The sequence below is a fragment of the Podarcis muralis genome, chromosome 12 (genome assembly GCF_964188315.1).
Source record: "Podarcis muralis chromosome 12, rPodMur119.hap1.1, whole genome shotgun sequence".
Lineage (NCBI taxonomy): Eukaryota > Metazoa > Chordata > Lepidosauria > Squamata > Lacertidae > Podarcis > Podarcis muralis.
The window spans coordinates 14,537,017-14,558,860 of NC_135666.1; the positions used below are offsets into that span (position 1 = coordinate 14,537,017).

The 21,844-nt window shown below is 43.7% G+C and overlaps 1 protein-coding gene across 2 annotated transcripts in view; it reads right to left on the minus strand.

Moving 5' to 3' along the window:
- Positions 1–21,844, minus strand: part of PTPRN2 (protein tyrosine phosphatase receptor type N2) — a 647,226-nt gene that overhangs the window by 435,455 nt on the left and 189,927 nt on the right. For both annotated transcript variants that reach the window (XM_028749792.2, XM_028749791.2), the window contains exons 7-9: positions 15,813–16,058; positions 13,390–13,430; positions 10,588–10,973 (exon numbers count right to left, since the gene is read on the minus strand). In XM_028749792.2, the coding sequence (XP_028605625.2) occupies positions 10,588–10,973; positions 13,390–13,430; positions 15,813–16,058 (673 nt within the window). The remainder of the gene's footprint in view (positions 1–10,587; positions 10,974–13,389; positions 13,431–15,812; positions 16,059–21,844) is intronic.

Consider the following 21,844-nt stretch of genomic DNA (forward strand, 5'->3'; position numbering starts at 1 on the left):
TGTTTCCTCTAAGGCTTTATTAGCTACTGAACATTCATAAGCTTACTTCTGTTTTGACAAGACAGCAAATCTCTGCTTGCCACATTTTGCGCACCTACCTTCCTTCTCTTCCTTCCCCACCGCAAATAGGTGTGAAATTTAAGCCTTTTAACTCAAGACAGATTCAAGTCCAGACCAATTTATAAAGCAGATGACACTTTGCAAAAATCAATTTCGGTGGTCAGACTATGAAGGTCAATGGAAATTACATATCATGAGAAAGGTAACAGGAACGTAGGAGTGAAGAAGGGATCCGTTCGCAGGGGCTATTATGGAAATGTGACACCAAATAAGGCTTGAGTAGGGGGGTGGGTCTCATTTCAAATACTTACTGGCTCCACCCACAACAGAGGCAATAAGAGAGTGCTTCCTTATCAGAATTTGCCTTTGCCTGTGATTTATACGACATTTCCGTAGTGTTTCCATACTAAATGGAAAACATTCATACATTTAGTTATTGTTTAGTCGTTTAGTTGTGTCCGACTCTTCGTGACCCCATGGACCAGAGCACACCAGGCACTCCTGTCTTCCACTGCCTCCCGCAGTTTGGTCAAACTCATGCTGGTAGCTTCGACAACACTGTCCCACCATCTTGTCCTCTGTCGTCCCCTTCTCCTTGTGCCCTCAATCTTTCCCAACATCAGGGTCTTTTCCAGGGAGTCTTCTCTTCTCTTCTCTTCTCATGAGGTGGCCAAAGTATTGGAGCCTCAGCTTCAGGATCTGTCCTTCCAGTGAGCACTCAGGGCTGATTTCCTTAAGAATGGATAGGTTTGATCTTCTTGCAGTCCACAGGACTCTCAAGAGTCTCCTCCAGCACCATAATTCAAAAGCATCAATTCTTTGGCGATCAGCCTTCTTTATGGTCCAGCTCTCACTTCCATACATCACTACTGGGAAAACCATAGCTTTAACTATACGGACCTTTTTTGACCATCCACAATCGAGAAGGGCGGGGGGTGGCCAAAAAAACAAAAGACTTCCTGGGACCATTTGCTTCCTTTAACTTAATCTGGAGTCACCAGGCACAAGAAGAAGAAGAAGAAGAAGAAGAAGAAGAAGAAGAAGAAGAAGAAGAAGAAGAAGAAGAGTTTGGATTTGATATCCCGCCTTTCACTCCCTTTAAGGAGTCTCAAAGCAGCTAACAATCTCCTTTCCCTTCCTCCCCCACAACAAACACTCTGTGAGGTGAGTGGGGCTGAGAGACTTCAAAGAAGTGTGACTAGCCCAAGGTCACCCAGCAGCTGCATGTGGCAGAGTGGAGACGCAAACCCGGTTCCCCAGATTACGAGACTACCGCTCTTAACCACTACACCACAATGGGAAGAGGACCAGAGGCAAAAGTAAAATAAGGCTGTAGAGAGTTGTGTGCTTTGGAGCAACAAAAGCATGAATAGCACTGTAAGGAAGCAGGACCATCTGCAATCTCTTAAATGCCTACGGATGCAACAGATGGTGAAAGCATATAGACCTGGTGAGTGTAAATGTTATTAATTTTTAAACCTCTTTAATAGCGAAGTTGTTTTATGATGGTTTTATAACCTCTACTTTGGAAGGGTGGGGGTATGAACTAGATAAATACACAAAAACTGGGGAAATTTTAATCAGTTATTTTCGGGCTTTGGAAGGTTCACTACGGATTTGGAACCTGTAAGTCTATAACTTCCAATTTCCCCCAAAGCTTTGCAAAGATTCTGCAAAGTGTTGAGGTTGAAGCGAATCCCATCCTTTCCCAAGAAATTCAGAAATATACGAGCTCTTCCTACTACATGCTACAGAATGAAATTCCTCTCCAATGGTTATATAAGGTTTCGTTGCTGCTTCTTTGGCTCTGTAATAGGTGTGGATTTGTGTGTGGGGGGGGGGTGTTTAAGTGACTTTATTTTCCCACTCGTAAAACACAGCCAGGATTTATTTAGCCAGAAAATATCATAGCTCTAAGTAGACATCTCTGCCGATTCCTAGAAAACAAGAGATGTGAATTCAAAGGTTTCGTAGAATCAATGTGTGACCTTCAACCTTCTTTACTTCTGCAGCCTCCTGATCGTGTGCTTCTCCCCTCTGTATCAATTTTCTCTTTCCTTCTTCACCCCAGTCTTCACCCTTTCTCTCATTGACCTGTATCACCTTCCTCCAGTCTTTCTCTTTGCCCTCCTTGATCCATTTCCTTTATTGAGCTTTTGCCTTCTCCTTTCATATGCCTTTCCTACCCCTATTTTCCAAGGCCTTTCTGCCAGCAATGCCCTTAGAATAAGTGCAGATATGTGCAGTACAAGTGGAATTAGCCTGCCCACCCCAAGCTATTAATATACATTGCCGACTGAGAGGATACCTTTGGAACATACAATGAATTGCCATTGTTGAATTTTAATATTTCAGTTTGTTGTGTTGTTACCACTCTTCCTTTCCTTAACTCCTTGTCAGGGCTGGAGTCAAACATGGGTCAGCAAGCAAGAAGCAAAGTTTGTCAGAGAAGTTATTCAAAGAAACAGCATACTGCTCAGCAACACGTCTTGCCCCTATAGAGCAGTTGCCAGGACTGACGATCTCCGCCTCCAGCTCCCTCTAAGGCTCCTCCTTTCTCAGATGTTTCCTAAGCAGTCTCAAACTGTGTCTGGACAGCTGTAATATCTCTTCTGCTCGATGCATCACTCTGCTTGTCCTTGGAGAGAATCAAGGAGAGGCAGGCTCCCTGTATTATTCTGAAGGCTCTTATCCCCACTCCTCTGCTTCATCCTCTGAGTCTGAAATGCTCCCTGTCACAGGCTCTCCCTCTTCACAAAACCCTGTTGCCCCTTCAGCATCCAACAGCTCTTCCTACACTTCTCCCTCTGACCTCTTCTCGGTGTTCCACCACCAATCTCAGGGCATTGAGCCTTCCTCCTCTGGGGTTTCCCTTGAGGGTTCCCTGGCTGCTGTCTCCAACCACTCCTCATCCAGCCAGCCAGCCAGTCCCCGACACGTCAGTGGAGGCTAGTCGATTAGGGTGCGTATTTCTATCCCAATGCCCATGAGGGCCTTTTTTGGTGCCAAGCTCTGAGCTTTCATTTTTTTAAAAAAAAGTCTCTAGCTCTTCTGGAAGGAAAGTTATGGAGAATAACTTATGCACATTTAACCTGTATGCTTTTGGATTTACTATAGGGGATGGTGTAGCATCCATATCATGGACTGAGATCAAATTCTGCAGGAAGGACCAGCATACAGGGTCCGTTTTGAACACTTTCCACCCAAAATAAAATGCTGAAGCAGCACCTGAGAGGATTTGCCAGACAAATGTCTATACTGAAACTGTTAACTCAGCCCTAAGATTAGCACCAGTGCTTACTATGGATCAGTACAGGTCACTGAAAGGTCACTCAACAAAAAGCAGGAGTGACCTATTTGTTCTAACTATAGTGGTACCTCGGGTTAAGAACGTAATTCGTTCCAGAGGTCCGTTCTTAACCTGAAACTGTCCTTAACCTGAGACACCACTTTAGCTAATGGGGCTTCCCACTGCTGCTGCACTGCCACCGCGCAATTTCTGTTCTCATCCTGAAGCAAAGTTCTTAACCCGAGATACTATTTCTGGGTTAGCAGAGTCTGTAACCTGAAGCGTCTGTAACCCGAGGTACCACTGTACTGATAAGCAGGCTGCCATTTTGACAAATCTTCAAAACTATCACAAATCATTTCTTTGGGAACTTATGAGGAAAATATTTGTCTCTGCTCCATGACACAATTAAAATACCTGGTCTTCGCAGTACAGTGAAGCAATCTCCTTGGATCAAGGCTCTGGAGCCAACAAAAACACACACACACTGAGAGTCCAAGTGTGAATGAATCACCTCTGACATCTTTCTAACCATACTGCTGAGTGCAATCCCCCCCCCGCCCCCAGTTACATCTGAAATCACAAAGTGAAAAAGAACTCCAAGCTATTAACCTCTGTGCATGAATATGCAAGACCCCTTTTACCAACAGAGGGTTCGTTTCTGCTGAAAGGATTTTGTTCCTTTATTATAGCCACTTCGGCTAATAAAATTCTGACAAGCAGGAAGCACAATGTACAGTTTCAATAAAGCAAGAGATGATTATAGGAATAAACGGTATTAAAAATAAAAAAAAAGCTTTGGACTCCAGGTATCATTTTTAGTTGCGTTGTATTGCTTTCTTTATCTCTCGCGAGCTGTGTTTTTCTTTTTTTGTTTTAAAAGAAAAAAAACTTGCTTACAACTGCATAGCTTTGACATCCTTGAACTATGAAAATGTCAAGAGTGTCTATGTTACATATATTTCCATAATTCAGAGAAATTAAACCTCTACCAAATTTCAGCTGGGGAATTGGTCTTGATAATAAAGGAATAAGCTTTGCTTGCTCCAGGCCTCTATGCTGCAAACCTCTCTCTCTCTCCACTCTCTATTTAATCTTAAGGTCCTTCTCCAAACTGACACTAACCATTGAATGTAACTTAACCTTACAGCTTCTCTTCCAGCTGCCTGTGCTCTAGGCTCTACCACCATCCTTCTTTGCTTCTTGCTATCACACTGCTCCTTTCCGCATATCAGAAAGAGCAACTGGACCACGACAGACCACTTGGCCCCATAATCTACCAGTTAACTCGTCTCTGTTATCATCTCCCTCCATTCTTTTACTCTCCAGTCAAAACACGCCCTCTTCAAATCCATGTTACTTAAGGCTTTGTTGTTGTTTAGTCGTTTAGTCGTGTCCGACTCTTCATGACCCCATGGACCAGAGCATGCCAGGCACTCCTGTCTTCCACTGCCTCCCACAGTTTGGTCAAACTCATGCTGGTAGCTTCGAGAACACTGTCCAACCATCTCGTCCTCTGTTGTCCCCTTCTCCTTGTAGAATAGAATAGAATAGAATAGAATAGATTCTTTATTGTCATTACACAAGTGCAACATTGCACAAGTGCAACGAAATTGGATGCCATCCCTTAAAAGCAACAAAAGCAAAACAACAACAACAACCAAACAAACCACATTCCAGCCACACCCACACCAACACCCATCAAACTCCCAGGTCACACTATCGAGTTACAGCATTCAAAAAGGCCACAGCTCTTGGATAGAAACTGTTTTTCAGTCTATTTGTCCTTGACTTGATGTTTCTATATCTCCTGCCAGAAGGCAGTAGTGCAAACAGACTGTGTCCCGGGTGAGATGAATCCTGCAGGATGTTGTTTGCTTTCCTAAGACAACGGGAACCGTACAGTTCTTCCAAAGATGGGAGAGGATGACCAATAATCCTTTGGGCTGTGGTTATGACCTTCTGGAGCACCTTCCTCTCCCTAGCTGTACAACTGGAGAACCAAGCACAAATACAGTATGTAAGAATGCTCTCTATGGAGCCTCGGTAGAAGGACACCAGCAGTCTCTCACTCAGATTGTTCTTCTTCAAAAGTCTGAGGAAATAAATTCTCTGCTGGGCCTTCTTCACCAGAGCAGTGGTATTTGCGCTCCAAGTCATGCCCTGATCGATAGTTACTCCCAAAAACCTGAATTCCGCCACCCTCTCCACCCGTTCCCCGTTGATATACAAGGGCTGAATGTCCGCCTTTTTTTTCCTGTAATCCACCACCAATTCCTTGGTCTTAGCCGTATTAAGAGCCAGATTGTTCTCTCCACACCAAACACAGAGCCGCTCCACCTCGTCCCGATAGGCGGACTCATCCCCTCCTGAAATGAGCCCTACCACCGTAGTGTCATCAGCAAACTTGATGATTTTGTTGCTGGAATAGATGGCTGTACAGTCATACGTATAGAGAGCATAGAGCAGGGGACTCAACACACAACCCTGTGGTGAGCCGGTGTTAAGGCTAAGGGCTGTGGACATATGTGACCCTACTCTAACCCTCTGAGAACGTTCTGACAAAAAATCCAAAACCCAGAGACAGGTGGAGTTGGAGAGTCCAATCGCCTCTAGCTTGGACACCAGTCTATGGGGGAGGATAGTGTTAAAAGCAGAGCTAAAATCCACAAACAGCAGCCTCACATAACTCCCCGGCTGCTCCAGATGGGACAGAGCAGCATGGAGAGTGGTGGTGATAGCGTCTTCTGTGGATCTATTTGCCCTGTATGCAAACTGGTAGTTGTCAAAAGTTGATGGAAGACAGGAAATAATGTGACGGCGCACCAGTTTCTCAAAACACTTCATGATGATTGGAGTCAGTGCAACTGGTCTGTAGTCATTCAAACTACTGATTGTGGATTTTTTAGGCAGAGGGACAATAGTTGACGACTTCAGGCAGGGTGGGACAATAGACTGGTTTAAGGACTTATTGAAGATCTTAGTAAAGACCCTCGCCAGCTGATCCGCACAGCCCTTCAACACCTTTCCAGTGATGCCATCAGGTCCAGCCGCCTTCCTCGGATTCGCCATCCTCAATACCTGTCTCACCTCATGCTCCTCTACCGTGAATGAGGGGCCCCTATGGGCTGGTGGCTGTAATACCGGCGTCTCAGGTGGCTCCCTCTCGAAGCGAGCAAAGAAGAGGTTAAGCTCCTCCGCCAGCAAAGGGTCACCGTCGACAGCACCAAGGTTAGGTTTGTAGTTGGTAATATGCTGAATCCCCTGCCACATCTGTCTTGTGTTGTTGCTCCTTAAATTATCCTCAATCCTCAGCCTATAATCCAATTTTGCCCGTCGAATACCCCTCTTCAAGTTTGCTCTTGCCACACTGTAAAGCTGCACCTCGCCTGACCTGAAAGCCCTGTTCCTTTCCCGCAACAGGCACTGGACCTCTTTATTCATCCAGGGTTTCTGATTGGGGTAAAACCGGATGGATTTATTTACTGTGACAGTGTCTGTGCAGTGATTGATATAGCACAGAACTGCCGCCGTGTGTTCCTCCAGGTCTGTACGATCGAAAATATCCCAATTGGTTCTCTCAAAACAGTCCTGCAGCTGGTGAATAGCACCTTCAGGCCAGATTTTAACAGATTTTAATATTGTGGGAGCCCGTTTCCTGAGTGGGATATATGCTGGTACCAGGAACAGAGACATATGGTCGGACTGGCCCAAGTGTGGCAGCTGTAAAGCCCTATAGCCGTGATTTACATTCGAATAAACTTTATCCAGTGTCTTGTCCCCTCTTGTGGGACATTTCACATGCTGATAGAGCGTTGGGAGCACTGTTTTAAGTTCAACATGGTTGAAGTCTCCCGCAATGATGTGCACAGCTTCAGGATACATGTCTTGCTGGCTGCTGATAAGGCTCTGCAGGCATCCCAAAGCCAGGTTGGCATTGGCATCTGGTGGCACGTACACACCAGTTAACATAACAGCTGTGAACTCCCTAGGGAGATAGGCTGGTCTACATTTAACAGCCACATATTCCAAATCCGGTGAACAGTGACTGCCCACAGTCTTCGAATTATTGGACCAGCATTTGTTCACATATACACACAGCCCCCCTCCTTTGGTTTTTCCGAAGTCCATGCCTCGGTCATGACGATGTACCGCACAGCCTTCCAACTGAATAGCTGTGTCCGGTATGGACGGTTGAAGCCATGTCTCAATGACAAATAAAACGCAGCAATCTTTTACAAGGCTGTTCTTTGCTGCCTGCAGCCTCAATTCATCCATCTTGTTGGCAAGAGATCTCACATTAGCAAGAAATATGCTAGGGAGCGGTGGTTTAGATGGACTCCTCTGCAATCTTACCAGGACGCCAGCCCGACAACCCCGCCTTTGCCTCCTGTCTCTACGCCGCCTTCGCCTCCTCCCTGGAGGCATAGTAATCCATGGAGAGCCCGGTGGCCTGGCTACTCCCACAGGAACGTTATCTGGGCAAAAATAATCAGCTCTTACAGCTTGTTCACACTGTAACCCGACCTTCAGAAGTTCCTGCCTGCTGTAAATCTTTCTTGCCCGGCCAGACATACTCAGACCAAGTAAAAATAATAAAAACAAAACAAAACGCTAAGGGAGAGCACTAAGCCGCAGCGTCTATGCGCGCCGCCATCTTGTATATCTTGTATCCGGTTACTGGCTATGGGATTCCCATTAAACCACTCCTTTCCTTATCTGCTTGTTCAAGGCTGAATTGCCACTTAAGCAAGAGAGACACAACCCCTCAATTAAGCTATAAACGAGGTCCTTGCAGAAAAGGACCTAGAGACCTTTCAGTCTTATCACTTATGCTTTCACTCTCCTGTGCCTGCCTAGTTTTCTTGGTCGCTTTCTTGCAGTCGGTTCATGCTTCTTACCCGCCCATGAGTTCTGTTGCTTCAAAGCTAATTTTTGGTCCTCTTCACAATCAGGAAGGTGCAAATCCCGTGTAGACAAATGGCATCCCAAAGCCAGCGCCCTACAGCAGTTGAACTGCCAGTTGGACTTTAACTGCCAGTTGGGCTTTACCTGGCTACTCCCACAGGAATGTTATCTGGGCGAAAATAATCAGCTCTTACAGCTTGTTCACACTGTAACCCGACCTTCAGAAGTTCCTGCCTGCTGTAAATCTTTCTTGCCCGGCCAGACATACTCAGACCAAGTAAAAATAATAAAAACAAAACAAAACGCTAAGGGAGAGCACTAAGCCGCAGCGTCTATGCGCGCCGCCATCTTGAAATTGTGCCCTCCATCTTTCCCAACATCAGGGTCTTTTCCAGGGAGTCTTCTCTTCTCATGAGGTGGCCAAAGTTTTGGAGCCTCAGCTTCAGGATCTGTCCTTCCAGTGAGCACTCAGGGCTGATTTCCTTAAGAATGGATAGGTCTGATCTTCTTGCGGTCCATGGGACTCTCAAGAGTCTCCTCCAGCACCATAATTCAAAAGCATCAATTCTTCAGCAATCAGCCTTCTTTATGGTCCAGCTCTCACTTCCATACATCACTACTGGGAAAACCATGGCTTTAACTATACGGACCTTTGTTGGCAAGGTGATGTCTTAAGGTTACTTAGATTTAGAACATACAGTAGCAGCTGGGATAGCTCAGTTGGTAGGGGACATGAGACTCTTAATTTCAAGGTTGTGGATTCGAACCCCACCTTGGGCAAAATATTCCTGCATTGCAGGGGTCTGGATGAGATGACCCTCGTGGTTCCCTTCCAACTCTACAAATTCTATGATTTGGTGTATGACTCTGAAATGTATGGAGGGGTGTCTGCACATTTCTTTCTGGTGAGAAGCAGGAGGTCAATCATGGTTCCTAGGTGGGGGAAAGTATATGAACCTACAGAAAAATGAGCTAAATAAATAGAAGTTGTTGTTAAGTGCATTCAGCACACCCCTTTGGTAGGAATAGGGAACCTGCAGCTCTTGAGTTGTTGTTGGACTTCAGCTTCCATCTACTTCACACATGGTCTGTGGGCAGAATCATAGGAGTTGTGGATCAGCACCATCAGGAGGTCCACAGGTGTCCTGGCCCTCCACCATAGTTAGAAAAAACCATGTTTCCAATCCTTCATGGATTGGATAGCTCAGTCTGTAGAGTACAGCACTCTTATTCTAAGGGTTGTGGGTTTGAGCATTGCAGGGAAACTTGTGGTCCCTTCCAACTCTACAATTCTATGAGTCTAGGTTTTCTGCTCAGAAGGTAAACAGGGCATTATTAACACACCCAGAAGTTTTATCTTCTTTTATTTTTTAAAGGACTGAGGAAAAACTTGGACAAGCTCAGTGGTTTACTTAAAATATCCTGGTGACAACTATCTGTTCCGGGGTCCCTTTCCCCCAGCAGCCTTGCATTACAGAGCACAGCAGCATGTATTAAATTGTTCAGGCAGTGTTTCTGGAAGCCAAGGTACAATAAGCAAACTCGAATCCCACAACCTATCTGCCTATAAACAGAAGAATGTTCCCAGCATAAATTGTATCAGCACCACACTGACCAGGGCTCAACTACTTAAATGAAGAGATGCACACAGCCCAATCCTAGATATATTCAGCAAGAAGAAAGCCTTGATGAGTTCAGTAGAGTTTACTCCTTAGTAGGCATTTGATTTTAGCATTTGTCTCGCCTACAACAGCAGTGCTGCTTCCAATATTTACCACAGGAAAATTGGGCCAAGAATCCTAATGTACAACATTCATCATATTTTGCACTGTGAAGCCTAATATTCAAAGAGCACATCTGTAAAACCATTAATACTGCTACTAATGTACTCTGCAGTCCACAAGGCCACCAAAGGACAGTGTGAGAAGCAGATAAATGGCCTTCATTTTATGTATTTTCACAGGAAATGTGGAAGGTCTGGCTTTTCTGTCAAAGCAGTTCAGGGAGATAGTAGCTAACAAAAACGCATTTGGGTGACTTTTTTTAAAAAAAAAAGTTTTTAAAAGATATCACACTGATAAGGTCATTTTAAATTTTACTCTTAGCTTTGAAATGGATGTTGCAGGTTTTACATTATTTGCTGTTCTAGTATTTTGAACTACAGACATGGTTTCTTGGATGTTACTGTGAGCTGCTTGGATGTCTAGCAGACCTGGGGGCCCATACATTCGAAAAATTAAATAAATATTTCAGTATTCACAAATAACCTATTTTAACCATTCTATATTTTAAACACACATATATGCACACAAACACAAATTTATACTTACTCTTTCTCTGTCACGATGTATCCATATTCGTCCTCTTTAGAAGGCTTGGCATCCAGCTGAAGGCCTCCCAATTTTTTCTGAGTTTCTTCATAGACAGTTTTATCCTGAATCAAAGTATTCTTAATCCAGTGATGAAGCTCCGTCAGCTCTTGAGAGTTAGGTTCCGACTCAGCTTTCTTTTCAGCTATCAACTCCCTGGAGAATGTTTCGCTCTTCACATTTTCAACCCCAACCTTCACTTCCTCAGAGGAAGAGGAGAGATCTAAATCCTCCGACTTCTTCATTTCTGTTTTAAAAGATTCTTTGGACATAGGCTCCCTAAGAAGATTTTCAGTTGCGATATCCTCATTCAGGAAATCAAGTAGTTTTTTACTCAAATGGTTCTCCTATATTACAAAAACAAAAACAAAGTGTCATTCATAACATTTTTGAACACGCATTAATGGGGTAAACGTAAAGGGACCCCTGACCATTAGGTCCAGTCATGGCCGACTCTAGGGTTGCGGTGCTCATCTCGCTTTACTGGCCGAGGGAGCCGGCATACAGCTTCCAGGTCATGTGGCCAGCATGACTAAGCCGCTTCTGGCGAACCAGAGCAGTGCACGGAAACGCCGTTTACCTTCCCGCCAGAGCGGTACCTATTTATCTACTTGCACTTTGACGTGCTTTCAAACTGCTAGGTTGGCAGGAGCAGGGACCAAGGAACGGGAGCTCACCCCGTTGCGGGGATTTGAACCGCCAACCTTCTGATCAGCAAGTCCTAGGCTCTGTGGTTTAACCCACAGCGCCACCTGCATCCCTCATTAATGTGAAATTCAAGGGCACAAAACTAATAGAATCCTGAAGCTATACTAAGTACATGAGTAGACACTGTTGTCCACTTATGAAAGATGAAAACTAGAAATCACTTTAGCCTGGGGTGCAACTTTTGACAGCTCTTAGATTGCAGCTTAGAAAATGTTGCCCGTATTTTCCCCGAAACTGCTTTTCTCTTCTTAAATTTGACTGATCTCAAGAGGCTTCATCTTTTGGAAGCACTGAAGTATGTCTAAACCTAAAGCATTATCATTAATTTCTTTTTGCCCAGCCTTATGTTACACGAAGGAGCCCTAGACATCCCTGTTTGACGCAGTTCAAGTCTTCCTGCTGACAGTGGCATGAGGCCACCAGGTCTTTCCACCAAGTTATGATTTCTAATTCTGGGTCTTTCAAATCAGCTAGCCTTGAAATGTAGAAACAGCCCCATCACTTAGTCTAAATTCTTAACTCTTTGGAGGGGGGAACTGTCTAAGACCAAATTCTGGATTCTTCTTCTGCTTTGTGTTTCAGAAACATGACTTGAAATTCAATTAAAATCTGCTGTGACGTTCCATTCCCATGCAACTTGATAGGTGGTGTTAAGAACAGCACAATAGGGACACGGGTGGCGCTGTGGTCTAAACCACTGAGGCTCTTGGTTCCTGATTGGAAGATTGTCGGTTCGAATCCCCACCAATGGGAGTGAGCTCCCGTTGCTCTGTCCCAGGTGCTGCCAACCTAGCAGTTCGAAAGTACACCAGTGCAAGTAGATAAATAGGTACCGATGTGACAGGAAGGTAAACGGCGTTTCTGTGCTCTCTGGCTTACGTCACGGTGTCCCGTTGCACCAGAAGCGGTTTAGTCATGCTGGCCACATGACCTGGAAAGCTGTGGACAAATGCCAGCTCCCTCGGCCTGAAGCGAGATGAGCGCCACAACCCCATAGTTGCCTTTGACTGGACTCCTTCATTTCAAGCCCCATACACCTTAATTTTTCATGCATGGAAATCTTAAGTCAAGGGATGCCTGGGAGAAATCCAAGCCCCAATAAACTCTTCTGGGAAGCTAAGCTCATTTCTGTTTACACCCCTTTTCTGTAAAATCAAGGGCACACATCATAACTTCAATAAAGGTGTGTACAGTTCACATGAACCAAAGCTGGATTTTAAACAATGTTATTATTGTTTAGCTGTAGTGGTTATTGTGGTGGCACCTGTACTGTGGAACTACCTGCCTATTGACATTAGGCAAGTACCATCACTGCATTCTTTTAGATGTCTGCTGAAAACATTTATGGTTTCGTGGGCCTATCCAGATGCATGATTTGGTTATATTTGCTTCAGATATTTTATTCTGCTTTATTGTTTTTATAAAATATTTTAAACATTTTATTGTTTTTAGACATCTTATGTGTTTTAACTGGTTATTTTTTTTAATAAAAATGCGTTTTAGGCACATCCAATATGTGCGTGGCTGTACACACATGCATTGCGCCAAACCCAGAAGTGACCTGAAAATGTCATAAAGATGTCACAAAAAGGTGCGGAACAGGGCGGGGCAGGGCTGCCTTATATTTTTGCCACCATGGGCAGCATATAAATTTAATAAAGGAACAAACTAGCAAATTAGCTGAGGCATCTATAGCACACGTATCTCATATGCGTTTTTAGAGGTGAATGAAAATGCTACTCTGAATTTTGCTGGTGCATTCACAGGTGGTGAATTTGAGGGGGTGGCATTCACTGATGGGAGGGGTAAAGGAGCAATACTGGCGAGTGACAAAACAGAAATCCCCCCCCCCCCGCTAGCTGCTGCTAACGCCCCCACTCCCACTGCCTGAAATCCACTGATGGTTGCAAGTGCACCTCGGTCTGTGTTCCATTGTTGTCACTATGTTGTAAACTGAACCTCAATTATTTTTATTACATTATATTTAGCATATCTCGTATGACGAGCATTTGGTGCGATGGATTGTCGATATTTATATTTAAACATGCAATTTACCTCGTTTTTAGTCCTGGCATCTTCATTCTGTGCCCCTTCATCTGTGGGAACATTGAACAAGCATGTGTTGTGGGACATTATAGAACATTACGTGTGTAATGCAGACACTGCTGTACTGGCTTTGCTTTTCTATAGATTGTGGTGTTATTTACTGTACATTAAACATTAAGATGTTGCCGCTGAAAGGCGAAAGTAAAAGCATAGATCAGGTTTGTCACTTTGACTCCATTTGGACAGCTTGCTAATGGAAGATCAATGGAGGCAGTACTGTAAGAGTGCATTATATTAATTAGTTCAATAGTATGGCGACGAATTTACCTCTGTTTACCAGTGCCTTAAAAAAAAAAAATCAATACCATGTTTTCTGCTAGCATAAAAATAATGGCTACAGTAATAAATGCAGAAAGGCAACAGATTTACGTTTCAGGCACTTTTCAGGGAAAAATGGATTTCATGTGCTCATCTAATCCTTTATTTTAATAAAGTAGGCACTTCAAAATAATGGTTTCTCCGTTATTGTGACTACTCAGAGGTAAATACAGGATACTGAATTGCCTGTTTTAGGATAGGAACAGGAAGCCATTGTGAGGCTTATAAGCATGAAAAACAGATTTTTGTGCATCTTTCACATGAGTCACAAAATGACCTAACAATGGACCTGTTCACATCTCATTTTTATCCACAGCAATGAACTCAGACACTTTTAAATGATCCACATGTAAATCAATGTGCTGTTTACATCTTTCCTGTCACATGCATCTGCATGCACCTATTTGATCAATGAACACGAGGTGCTGTGAGGCTTAATAAGAGGACTAATTACCTGTGTGAGAGTGGGACGAGGAAACTGAATTCGGGAACACACAGGCCACTCTTACTGGATGGTACATGGTTTTTTTTTATCAGGCCTCAAAACTATGAGTTCTCCAAAACAAATTAGTACCATGTCTGCCCTACTTTTCCTGAATGGGTCATAGAATCATAGAACCATAGAGTTGGAAGGTACCATGAGGGTAATTTAGTTCAAACTCCTGCAATACATACTGATGGCTAATTATTTTAGCAGGTCACTTAAATGCAGTGCCTGGTTCATGAGCAGTGCCCGATTTACATATAAGCTAAACAAGCTATAGCTTAGGGCCCCACTCTCTTGCCCCCCCCAAATATACTTCTTCTTAATTGTATTTCATATCAACAATTACTTTGATAAAATACATATTTTGTTATGTGCAAATGGCTTTAGATACCTATTAGGTCCATAAATTACCATATGGCATATAGTCAACACAAAAAAACAGTGATGATTTGTTGTTGACAAAGGACAGCTGGACATATAAAGGACCCCATTACCTTCAGTAGCTTAGGAAATCATCAAACCTAAATCTGGCCCTGTTCACAAGGTGCATCTAAATTGTTTACAACAGTGCTATCAGTTAAGCAAGTGAACAACTAAGCATCATGAAAATGCAGCTGTATCTTAAGGTGGCAGTGGCGGAATGAGTTAATTGCATCAGTTTGTTGCTTAGGACAAGGGGGGCAACACACGGGACTCCAAAGCCCAGTCCCCTTTTCCTACAATCAGCCATCAGCTGGGTGTCCAGGAAGAGTGTACTGTTCCCACACTGCTAATAGCAACAGTAATATCGTGTAAATATGAAACACTGGGGAGCAGGCTTTAACTTACCCCCCACAGTACTCCCAATCCAAGGAGGTTCACTGCCCCTATGTTGATAATAGCTGCATAGAGACAGCAGTTTGCAATTTTAATGGGGAGGTAGATGTGTGGGAATTACATTCCCTAAACAGGTATCTCCTCCTTTAAATCATGGAGCAACCTGCACTCACCTAATTGCCCACAGAAAGTTGGGATTGAGTGAATAGCACCCATCCCACCCTCTGAACACAATATAATCATGGCAGGATGAAAGGGGAGCTACGGCCCTACTATTGGGCAAAGTGGCATAACCTCCTCAGGGAACAGATGCTGTGGGGCAGCAGTGGAACCCCCCTGGGTGTTCCTCCTAAGCCCCTGCCCCCCAGGACCGGTCTCATCTGTTGGAGGGCAGAATTGTGGGTTACACAACCTGTCCCCGTCCCCTAAACTAGCTTGCTGTGGTGTTGGCTGCTGTCCTGTCACTAGTGCTGAAGTAAGATTCGGCAGCCAGGCTGTTTGACTTCAGTATGTGGAATGTGCCAGGGAGGAACCATCATATCCTTCACCTCAGGCAGCAAAATATCTTGGTCTGGGAAGCTAACGGTAAGGCAATGATAAGTGGAGGGGAGCTAGCAAGCAGCAGGGAGAACAGGGCAGTGAGCCGGCAGTGGGAGAGGTGAGCAGGTAAGTTCCTCCTCTTTGCATCTTTGTGTTTTAAGACTGAATTCCTTTAGAAAGGAAAGGAAAGCTGCCATGGTGGATAAAGTACCTTGTAAAGGGTAACCGGCGCTCATTAATCCCATCTCATAATCATCTTTTCCTTTGGCATCCACTCTCTTCTCTTCTGCCTCTCCTCCAACCTTCCCAGCGGCATTCTTCTTTTCTTCATCTGCATCAACAGCTTGAATGGCATCAGCAATGATATCTGCCATCTCGTCCAGCTCTAGCGGGCTCAACTTATCTACATCCACATGATGTTTCTTCAGGTCCCTCAGAACATCCTGAATAAATATTTCTTGGGAAGGGAGGGAGGAGAAACTTGATTACTTATGAAAAGTCTGATGGTATGTGCAAGGAAAAGAGAAACGAAGCATTGTAGTCTCTGCTCCAGTCCTCAGTAGGAGCTATTTAATTATCTATGAAGTCTCGACTACATTATTCTGTGCTAATCTGTATTCATAAATATAGCCTTGGTAATGTTTTTTTCTCTCTCTCCTCTTATTCAAATGTGTTTATTGAATAGTTTCAATGTTACTAATTCATGGGATTATCTTCTTATATGAATCAGTAATTAGATCACTTTTCTCACTGGACATGCCTTGCCCTACTGAAACAATTGATTTGGGATAAATTAGTGGCGAAACTTTTCCCAGACCAATATGGCTTATCCAGGAAGGCCTGTATCCCGAGGACAAAAAAAGTATTTATTTTATCACATTAGTGGTCTCTCCCTCCCCTCCCCATTACAAACCCTATATCAAGACTTCCTAACAAAATCAACTTATGCTGTACTAAAGCTGCTTAACTATAGAAATAAATTATGATTACACTCAGTCAACCATAATGTAGTTTTTGCAGAGTAAAAATAGAGGGCACATCAATATAATTACATATAAGAAACATGCAGTCTGCTAAAAAAAAATAAAGGACCAAAGCTATTTTTCTACTAGGTGTCCCCAAAAGAAGCAGAGACTGTAAATAAATCACCACCACTGAATTATGAAGCAGCAATATCAATTTGACTTACCCAGTCATGTAAAGGGCTTAACTGGAGGGTGGGGGAGGCAATGGGGAGATCTCAAGAGTTTCATGGCCCAACCCTGTGAAGTCTATCCAATACTGGCCATGAAACAGAGGACTCTCATTGAATCCCACATCTTATCATTCTACCTGACACAAATTTCCAGGTGGAGCTTCCCACAGTCTCCAAACAGGACAGGTGGTTCAAATATCTACAATGAACCAATCAAAATGCAAGGTGCACCAGCCAACAAAATTGCCATAAAACTCTCCACTCAGAAGTTCCCAACTTGAAGAGACAAGGAGCAGCTCAGAGGAGATTGCCATGTTTTAAAACTGTCATGGACTGGCTGGATGTAGAGGAGTGTGGGAGGCACCAGCCAAGGAATCCCCAGGGGAAGAAGGCTCAGAGCCAGGGGATTGGTGGTGGGACAACGATGAGTTATCAGAGGGGGAAGGAGCAGACAGGGAGGAGAAGGTGACAGAAGCAGAAGAGGTAACAGGGTTTAGTGAACAGGAAGGAGCTGCAGCAGAGCCCAGTTCAGACTCTGAGCAGAATCCAGGGAGTCTCGCTCTCCTGCTGTGACCAGCTCCCCTCCCTTCTGGTCTCCTGGAACACACAGAGAAATGAAACGGGAAGAGTAGAGGGTTGCTGTGCACAAACGAAGCCTGAGACTGCGTGGGAAAGACCCTGGAAAGGAGGAGTCCTACTGCAACTGCTTCATCATGGTAAGACCTCCTGGAAACCACTAGGCTGAGTTGTGGTTTGTTTCCTTGAATAAAGAGTTAACTTCACCGACCTCGGGTGCATTATTGCTTTGTTGGAGACCTACGCCTGACTCCCAGCCCTGACAAAACTTCCTATAATTTCAGCTTAAGCCCTACAGTTTTCAGCCACCAACATGCTTGCCCCGAATATATTTGGAGCCATATTGCTGCTGCCAACAGAATTCGCACATACAGGTATTCCAGGTGCTGCTCACTGTGGTACTTGCTAAACAACCATTCAGAATTAACCGAGCTACTCACTACCAGGTAGCCAACTGCTTGGTGGGGCTGACCTGTCTTGTATATGCAGGCTCCTGCCTGCCTGGAAAGGACAGTTATTTTTGTAGCTGAAATATAATTTAATATCTAATGATATATCTGTCCTAATTTACATTTATAATAATAATTTATATTTTTATGACCTAATCTTCATCAATATCAGGAAATAAATATGCCATTGGCTTGTCTTTTAACACAAGCACGCTGAACTCATTTGTTTATGCTACAATACAAAATGTAAATAAATGTTTTCTGAACTATATTGGATCTTCTGTCTGTTCAAATGAGAGTTTTAGCTGTGTTTTGTTCTGATGTATGTCAGATGTGGACAGAGTAAAGGAAATGAGTTTATCAATGACCCCCAAAGAACATAAATGGAAGATGACATCTGAGGCAAGATGAGAAAAAGCAGAGATTTCTACAAAGAAAATCAAACAACAGACTTCTGAATGTGTTATTAACAGATGTTTTCAAAGGAGAAAATATTAAAAGATATTGGAGATGAAAAATACATAAAGTAAACAAAAGTAAGTGGAGGAATCTGAAAAGAGATAGCCAACAGTGCCAAAATATAGGTAATAGACTGAGAACATTTTTGCCCAGTCCAGAATGAAAAGCAACCCATTGTTTCTTGTTACGTAAATAAGTCTGCATGAGCTTGGGGTGGTCACTAACTCCCCTCCCCTCCTCTTTTGTGAAATGAGAAGACCGCACAGAAATTATTTTAAAAAGCATATCCACTTCCACTTTTTTTTTAAATGGTTGTTTTTAATTGGTTTATTCTTTTTGTAAACCACTTAGAGGTTTCTTTGTGGGGGATTTTTTACAATCAAGCAGTATATAAATATTAAAAAAGGTAAAGGAACCCCTGACCATTAGGTCCAGTCGTGGTTGACTCTGGGGTTGCGGCGCTCATCTCGCTTTATTGGCCGAGGGAGCTGGCGTACAGATTCCGGGTCATGTGGCCAGCATCACTAAGCCACTTCTGGCCAACCAGAGCAGCACACAGAAACACCATTTACCTTCCCGCCAGCATACCCTCTGATTGGCAAGCCCAAGAGGCTCAGTGGTTTAGACCACAGCGCCACCCCGTGTCCCATATTATGGAATAGGATGTCCCTATTTGCATTGGAGAAATGTTGGAGGATATGGAGATGATGCAAAAGAGTGAAAAAAGAATGGGGAGGGAAGAGGAAAGTGAGAATTGGGGCAGCTGCACCTTAACTGGCTGGTGGATGGGACTAGGTTGGTCTCCTTGTCGTTATATTTTTCTCTGGAGGCAGGAGGTGCAGCCTTTCAAATGGCTCAAGATCATGTGGATGGTGGCAGAAGCCAGTGTGTGGCTCAGTTGTTAAAAAAAACCCACAACTTGTGGGTTTGATGAAGGCGTTGTGAGGCAGTGTACGTATTCTGGGTGACAAAAGGAAGATGGGCCTAAGTCCCTTGAATGATATAAGGGGCACTATGAATCCCAGAAATGAACTGAGCTCTCTTATGTTCAGCTATCTATCTATCTATCTATCTATCTATCTATCTATTTATTTATTTATTTATTTATTTCCTAATATTTATATAAGGGACGCGGGTGATGCTGTGGGTTAAACCACAGAGCTTAGGACTTGTCGATCAGAAGGTCGGCGGTTCGAATCCCCTGACGGGGTGAGCTCCCGTTGCTCAGTCCTTCTCCTGCCAACCTAGCAGTTCGAAAGCACGTCAAAGTGCAAGTAGATAAATAGGTACCGCTCTAGTGGGAAGGTAAACGGTGTTTCTGTGCGCTGCTCTGGTTTGCCAGAAGCGGCTTAGTCATGCTGGCCACATGATATGGAAGCTGTACGGCGGCTCCCTCAGCCAATAAAGCGAGATGAGCGCCGCAACCCCAGAGTCGTCCGCGACTGGACTTCTCCAATGAAAATAGGGACATCCTACCATAGCTTCCAACATTACTCCAATCAAAATAGGGACATCCTAAGGAAAAGCAGGACATTCTGGGATCAAATCAGAAACTGGGACAGCTTCTGTAAATCTGGGACTGTCCCTGGAAAATAGGGAGACTTGGAGGGTCTAAGCCTGAAGGGAAGGACTGCCTTATCTTGTAATGTGTGCACAGCACCCAGAAACAATGTAGGCACTTATAAATGTTAATAATAATAATAATAATAATAATAATAATAATAATACTCTATTCCTGGTAGACAAACCCAGATTGAGTTGTTTATCTTTTTGTAACTTTGGGGGATTTCTGCCACGTTTTTAAAATATATATATATATATTTGAAATGCTTTAAAAATTACTATAATGAGCCCTATTCATTTGAGACATGGTGGGATAACATTTAAATGAATGAAACATTTACATTAACAGCCATAATTACATACTTCTATACAAAAGCACCCCATGGTGCAATCAAGCTTGCAAATATAATCACAAACGCTAATGACCCACAAGCCTAAACTTATCTACTTTAGTCATCTGTGGCCTAAATGCTGTGGGGCAGGTAGGAAGAACTGGATTTTCCAAAACGTCTGTCACTGGTCAGAAGAAACCTTTTCTTTACTTGGGTGAGCTGCTATTTGCAAGTCTGGGGTAAACTCTGTTGGAAAACCAAGTGGGTCGTGCCATGAGAAACCCCATGGTGGACGAATGCTTTTTGCCCAGAAGTGGAAGGAAGAGAAAGTCCCAACCAATGAAGACTGGATAACCAAGATGATGGACTATGCCGAAATGGCAAAGATGACCATGAAGAGCAGACACCAAGATAATAATTATTTTAGTAAAGAGCGAGAAAAATGTACAGAGTACAGTATCTTAAAGATCACTGTCGATATTTTAAAAAGTTAGCAGGATTGTTATAACACTTATAATGTAATAAGACTAAAGTTAAAAAAGGATACAAAATGAATTTGAAAAATGTAATTAGATGCAACAGAAACAATAAATAAATATCAGAAACCAGGGGACGGTGGGGGGAGGTCCAGGGATTCAAGTAATCTCAGATGCGCAAAAATTGAAAATGATTTCAATGTATAAGAACATTGTTAAAAAATGAAAATGAAATATTTTAAAAAAAGAAACGCCACGGTGCATCTGTAACGGCATAGTGGGTCAGGATAGCTGAAAATAATGCCAATATATTTCACATCTGGCAACCAATGCACCCCTTGGGTTTCAGATAGTATACAGGCAGATGAGTCTAAAATGCACAGGACACAAATTCTCATGGCCCTGTAGCAGCTATGGTGGCTCATTTACCAGATGTAATGTATTTAGCATTAACCCCAGAAGTGTATCCTTGATTCTGATCAAACATAAGAAACACCTGCTGGATCAGGCCAATGGCCCGTCTAGTCCAGCATCCTGTTCTCACAGTGGCCAACAAGGATTTGTCTGTTCTATCCATTAAGGTCTGGAGGTAAGCAGATTGCAGGTCAGTAGGCAAGTTGGGAAACAGACAGGAGAGCAGTCAAGTAGACAGGCCATCAAAGCAGCTAGCAGATAAGTGGGAATGGATGGCTGGAGAGCAACTCAGTTCGCACCTGAGTGACAGGTTGCTCAGACTGAAGAGCTAGCAGATAAGTGGGAATGGATGGCTGGAGAGCAACTCAGTTCGCACCTGAGTGACAGGTTGCTCAGACTGAAGAGCTTCTAATCCTAGAATTAGAAGGAGTATTAGGATAATGCCTTTATGGAGCTGGTAGCTGAAATGCTACCATCTGGCCATTGGCAGTGGTGGTGTTTAAGCAGAGCAGAGAGCATACCTGAAGGAGCATCTCCACCCCAATGGTTCAGCCTAGATACTGAGGTCCACTTCCAAGGGTCTTCTGGTGGTTCCTTCACTGTGAGAACAAAGTTACAGGGAACCAGGCAGAGGCCCTTCTCGGCACTGGCGCCCTCCCCATGGAATGCCCTCCCAGCAGAATGTCAAGCAGAACTACACAACGTTGAGAAGACATCTGAAGGCAGTCCTGTATATATGTGCTGGGGATGGCTGGGGTATTATTATTATTATTATTATT